This window comes from Echinops telfairi, unplaced genomic scaffold (genome assembly GCF_000313985.2).
Source record: "Echinops telfairi isolate 266 unplaced genomic scaffold, ASM31398v2 ScPeMD7_7400;HRSCAF=8409, whole genome shotgun sequence".
NCBI lineage: Eukaryota > Metazoa > Chordata > Mammalia > Afrosoricida > Tenrecidae > Echinops > Echinops telfairi.
Window position 1 is genome coordinate 62116043 of NW_022111300.1, and position 5992 is coordinate 62122034.

Here is a 5992-nt window from a genome sequence, read left to right on the forward strand (position 1 = left end):
CTTGCTATCAAGCTGTCCACTCCCTCAGTGACTCATAAGCACCTCATTTGCATGGCCCCATTCAGTCGTTTGGTGGGCTTAGAACAGCGGTTCTCAACTTGTGGGTTGTGATCCCTTTGGGAGTCGGACGACCCTTTCACAGGGGTCGCCCAATTCCTAGCAGTATCAAAATGACAGTGATGAAGTAGCAACAAAAATAATGTTATGGTTGGGGGGTCACCACAACATGAGGAACTGTATGAAAGGGTCGCGGCATTTGGAAGGTGGAGAACCCCTGCTTTAGAAGCTCATGGCAAGAAAGGACATAGGCAAGCACTAGGCTGCTTGAGCAGCGCCGTTGCAGTGGGGCCTCTCCTCTCTGGGCCGTGAAGGAGTGAAGGGGTCCAAGCAGGGAGTAGCCAGGAAAATCTTTCGTGACATAATGGTGTTACATAAGTCAGGTTATGTCTTGGTCACGTATGGTGATGCTCACGGTGTATTTCAGGTAAAATCTGCTTTGACTCCGTCAAAGGGCTGTGGGGACATTCCATCATCTTTATTTCAGATTTCCCACGGGCTTTTTGCAGCCCTCTCATCCACTGTCCTCCAAAGAGCCCGGTTCACCCAGGACCAGCGGGGTGCAGGCAGAAACTTCAGAGACTGCTGTGAGTCTTCCTGGTGGACTTTAACTGTTGCCGGTGTGCCGGTGCCAGGCTGTGGCCAGTGTGGCGCAGGCTGGATGTCGACAGCCTCTCGGGCAGTTGCAGGAGCTGAGTGCGAGGCCCTGCTTCTGAGCCACTCCAGGGCCTGCGACTGACTCTGGGCTCCTCTCAAGTCTGCCTTCTGTGCTTTGGCGACTGAAGGGTGGCCCTGCGTGCCTTCCCGCAGTCCCTGCGAGGCTGCTGTGTGGAGCATGCTTCCCTGACAAGTCAGGGGGGCTCTCGCGTGTTCCCTGCGGTTCCCAGGCACCTGCCCCAACACAGCACTGCCTCGGGCGAGAGGGGACAAGCTGGCACTCTTTAAGCTCTTCGTCACCTGGCATCCTTGATCTGAGGGCACAGCTCAGGGCCTTGGCATCTCGGCCCCAGGACCTTCAGTCAAATGTGATGTCCCTCCTCTGGCCCATCTCCCCCAGCTCTCCCTAAGATCCTTGCCAGGGTCTGCCCAGCACGGCGCTCATCCGGGGCGTGGGCACTGCTGGGTGTACATTCCGTGGAGCCATGCTGTCAGCATCAGGGCTCTGGCCCACAGTGGGCAGTGGACATTGATTGTTGGCATGGGGCACGAAGACACCAGAAATATGGCTGTTTGTCACATCCTTCCTGTGAATCTGGCTCGTGAGGAGGTCACAGCACACGTGACCCCTGTGACTGAGGGGGGGGGGAGTGTCTTCCTCCACCCACCTGCATGAGACCAACCAGCTCCCTGCCCCAAGCTCCCGCAGACTCAGCCACCCATGGAACAGGGTTGAACTGCACCTGTGTGCTTCTGAGACTGTAACTCTTTATGGGAGTAGAAAGCCTCATCTTTCTCCCACAGAGTGGCTGGTGGTTTTGAACTGCTGGCCTTGTGGTCAAGGGCTATGCCACCAGGGCTCCAGACCACCACAGTATATATAGTCAGTCCATCCTGAAAGCAAAACTCCATACTGGCACAAAAATGATCTGTTCTCAGTAACATTTTGGGAAAGATCATCTCAGAAGTGCTGGGTAGGCCAGAATGTCTAGGGACTTGGCCTGTTCTGAGTCAGGACAAGATTCTCTTAGGAAGAAGGGTGTGGTTTCTCCTGGAGCCTCTCCAACTAGGCTGAAGAGTGAAATGCCAGGGGTCCGGCCGGACTCTACAAGAAAAAAGTCACTGCCATCAAGCCGATGCAGCTGCGTGGTGACCCTACAGGACGGGGGGAGATCGCTCTTTTGGGGAGTAGAAAGCCCCATCTTTCTCCCAGAGAGCAGCTGGAGGTTTTGAACGCTGACCTTGCAGTTAGCAGCCCCTCTCAGAGCCACTCTGCCACCAGGCTGCTCTGTTCAAGAAGGGCTCCTGGAATCCCGTCCCAGTGTGAGCCTTCCTCAGTAGGTGTTTGCAGAGTGGCCACCAGGAGGGTGGGGGAGGGGCTGCCCAGCTCAGTGTAAGTGGGGTCTCCAAAGAGAGAACGTCTCCACTCCAAATGCTCCACACAGTGCCCGGCCTTTTGGGGAGCCACATATCCCACTGGGAATGTGATGAAGACTGTGGACCCACCGTCAAAACCGGGCCTGGACAGAGGTGTCTGCTTGTCATTTTAGAAGGCTCATGGACCCTCTGTGGGGTCTGCATGACCCCACGTGACTCCGAGTCATCTCAGTAGGTCGAGGAGTCAGAGGCTGGGAGTTTTCTATTTCTCCAGAGCAGCGGTGCTCAACCCCCACTGTGCAGCAGAACCACCTGGAGGCTTTTTAAAGAGTTTTCAAATGTGCATGAAGTAGAGAGGATCACCTCATGCACCCGAGTCCCCATCACCAACTCTGACCACTGGCCAGGGTGCCTCCATGTGTCCTGCCCACAAGACCTGCTGGATGAAGATCCTGAAATGCCGTCACTGCTGCGAGGGCATGTGGCATATGAGGTTGGGGTTGTCCCATCTACTCTCCAGTGTGAGGACCCAGTGTCTGAGAACCCCCCACCCCCTTTCTCTTGACCTTCATTGGGTGAAGGGCAGATGGCTGCTGTCCTTGGGGTGTGCCAGTGCCTAGTTCACCCAGGGCTACTCACTCAGTTCTACTGAGGTTGCAGCCAGGTAGGTGTCTGTCTGCAAAGCCCCTTTCGTCACAGGTTGGTGGTCACTCTGTTCTGCAGGCAGTGCATTAAGACCAGGTCACCGGACCCACCGGTGGTTGTCACTCTGTTCAACGGGGCGCACACAAAGACCAGGTGGCCAGGGAAGGGTGCCTGCCAGGAAGACCCCAGGGCCTGTCCTTAGCCATGCCCATGAAGGGTTTGTCGTCTTTGAAGCTGGATCACCAGCGCGGCTTGTGGCAGAGGGCCGCGGGAAGCTCCCTTCGCCTTCCTGGTCTGCATGGGTCTCCAGGTGCGTCCTGGTGTCCCTGTCCTAAGCGCAGTCTGTTCCCTTTTGCAGGCCCAGCCGCCTGACTGCCTCCCTTACGCCCTGCGCCCTGGCTACACTCCCATGGGGCCATGGTCCTGCTGCCAGCGCCCTCGGAGCAGCCCCGCGCCGGCAGCCCTGGCGGCGCCCGGCACGTCATCATCAACGTGGGCGGCTGCCGGCTGCGCCTGCCCTGGGCCGCGCTGGCCCACTGTCCCCTGGCCCGCCTGGCGCGCCTGCGCGCCTGCCGCGGCCCCGACGAAGTGCTGCGCGTCTGCGACGACTACGACGCGGGCCGCGACGAGTTCTTCTTCGACCGAAACCCCTGCGCCTTCCGCACCATCGCGGCGCTGCTGCGCGCGGGCAAGCTGCGGCTGCTGCGCGACTCGTGCGCGCTGGCCTTCCGAGACGAGCTGGCCTACTGGGGCATCGACGAGGCGCGCCTGGAGCGCTGCTGCCTGCGGAGGCTGCGGCGCCGCGAGGAGGAGGCGGCCGAGGCCGAGCGCGGGGCCGGCTCGGGCCGCACTTCCCAGGCCTCCCCGGAGTGCGCCCTGGCGGCCGGCGGGCGACTGGCGCGCGGCCGGCAGCTCCTGCGCGACGTGGTGGAGAACCCGCACTCAGGGCTGGCGGGCCAGCTCTTTGCCTGCATCTCCGTCGCCTTCGTCGCCATCACGGCCGTGGGCCTCTGCCTGAGCACCATGCCGGACATCCGAGCTGAAGAGGAGCGGGTGAGCGCATGGGGCCGGGGAACAGGAGGGCTGAGGGAAAGACCCTTGACATCCTCTGTTATAGGGAACCCCGAGAGGGCCCCCAGACGCCAGGCTGGCCAGGCCTGGGGTGAGCCTCTCAGAGCTCGGCCACGCGACATACAAGCCTAGATCTCAGGAAAGACTTCCCGCCTAAGGGTCTGGGTGGTGGGCTTTCCTCAGCCACCCCAGACCAGAGGGTGGAGGGTCACAGCCTGGGTGTCCAGGCACCAGGATCAGCCACTGCTAGCAGGGCAGCACACTGGCACATGTGCCTTGGCAAACCAAGGATTTGCCTGCCTCATGCCCACCTATGCCAGCCTCAAATGTGGGTGGAAGTATCCTATGGTTCCCAGGACTCATTGGCAGGGCGGGGTGGTGGGGGGGGTGGGGGGTGGTGGTAACAGCCAGAGCTGGTCAGAGAGAGAGCAGCACGACAGCCAGACATAGCCCAGAAAGGTGACACCCAGGCTAGGCCAGGATCAGTGCTGCCCCTTCAGTGCACTAACTGGAGAGACACTACATGAGCCTGGGTGCCCGGTGCCAACTGGAAGACAATGTATTCAGATAGAGATGCTTCGCAAGCAAGCCATGTGACTGTGGAGACACTGGTCCTGATGGAGGTGAGGTGTGACTGTGGGGACACTGGCCCTGATGGAGGTGAGGTGTGACTGTGGGGACACTGGCCCTGATGGAGGTGTGAGCAGAGGGACTGGTCTGAGCATGCCAGTCTTGGGAATAGGGTGTGTGTTTGAACAGCCGGGGAATATTCTAGTAAGGAGGCCTGTAATTGGAACCACCCTGCTCTGGATCCACACAGATTCTCAAGCTGCTGGGGAGGAGATGCCAAGGGAGGCCATCTGACGCTCTACAGAGGGGCAGAGCTGTGTCCTTTTGTCTGTGCTGTCCAAGTTGCTTAGAGATGAGGTGGCAGGGTTCTAAGCCACCCACCTTCGGGAACAGAGCAACTTGCAGTGTCAGATCACTCAGGAAGCAAGGTTTAGCACAGGCTTACCTGTGCTTACTTACTAATCTGCAGTGAGTAGTCTGGAATGTTTTTCGAGCAGCTACTGAGCAAGGGGAGGGCAGCTGGGGGGCCGGCAGACACAGCCCCCACTGCCTGTGTCCTGGCGCCCCTCCCGTTCACAGCCGGCCTGCTGGGCACCTGCAGGTGCTATGGAGGGAGTTGGGGACCCATGGAACACTCTGGGTTTCTCCTGGAGGACTGAGCCGAGTTTGGCCTGAGCGGAGACTGCTGTTCGGGTGCCTGGAATAGACGGTCTTCGGCCCCAGGGGAAGGGCAGTGGCTGTCAATTCCCCCAGGTGATGAGGACAGGACGCGTCTCTCAGCAGGTCCGCAGGCTGCGAGGGCCACCGAGCCAAGCTCACTGCCTTGGCTTTTTCCTCCCGTGTTTCCTGTGTGAAACTGTTAGGTTTCTCAGGTGGGAAATACCTCGGTTCTTGGCTTTGCACGATAAAGAATTCACACCAAAGCCTGGTTTGTGATCCAAGTGGGTTTTTATAAAGGATGGAAGAAGTTTTGGGTTTACAGTCACGGACTGCACACCCATACCTGGTGGCCTGAGGCCAGAGAGACCTCAGCACAGCAGAACAGAAGGTGGAGAAGCAGCCAGAAAAAGGGCGGTGGGCTCAGGGTTCCAGCATTTAGGGCCTTCGGCTGGGAGGCATGGTTGCCGGTACTTGTTGACCCCATTGGCTGAATTAAGTCCACCTGGCCTACTTTGGGCCCACCCAGGTGTACCTGGTTGGGTCTTGAGTTTGGAACATGGCTGGCTAAGAGAGTGGGGGTGGGGAGTGGGGGGAGAGAGAGGACAGAGAGCCAGGCACAGAGAGGGACTACACCCTATCCTGCTACCTAACAAAAACCACGTCTGCCTCCACTTCTGCCTCCAGAAGCATCTTCCAGCTGACCTCCCAGTAAGGGCGCCCTTCTCTGTGGGGTAGCCACCGAGCCGAAGCTGGAGCCAGGAAGGGCCCTGGCCAGCCACTGCCCAGCTCTGGGTGGAGTCAGGCCACTCACCCACCAGTGGCAGTGCAGAGGTCCAGCAAGGTTTTGGTCATTTGCACAAGAGGTCTCAGCTTACCCATTTACAAATCAAAGACATGCTTCCCCTTGCTTCCCTTCTTCCTTCTCCCCCTCCGCCTTCTCCCACCATTCCCACAC

At 59.1% G+C, this 5992-nt stretch overlaps 1 protein-coding gene across 1 annotated transcript in view; it reads left to right on the top strand.

The window, feature by feature from the left end:
• The first annotated feature begins 3153 nt into the window (after positions 1-3153).
• The window catches only part of KCNG2 (potassium voltage-gated channel modifier subfamily G member 2), a 17397-nt gene continuing 14558 nt past the window's right edge, over positions 3154-5992 (top strand). The window contains exon 1 of the mRNA XM_004715941.1: positions 3154-3789. Within this exon, the coding sequence (XP_004715998.1) occupies positions 3154-3789 (636 nt within the window). The remainder of the gene's footprint in view (positions 3790-5992) is intronic.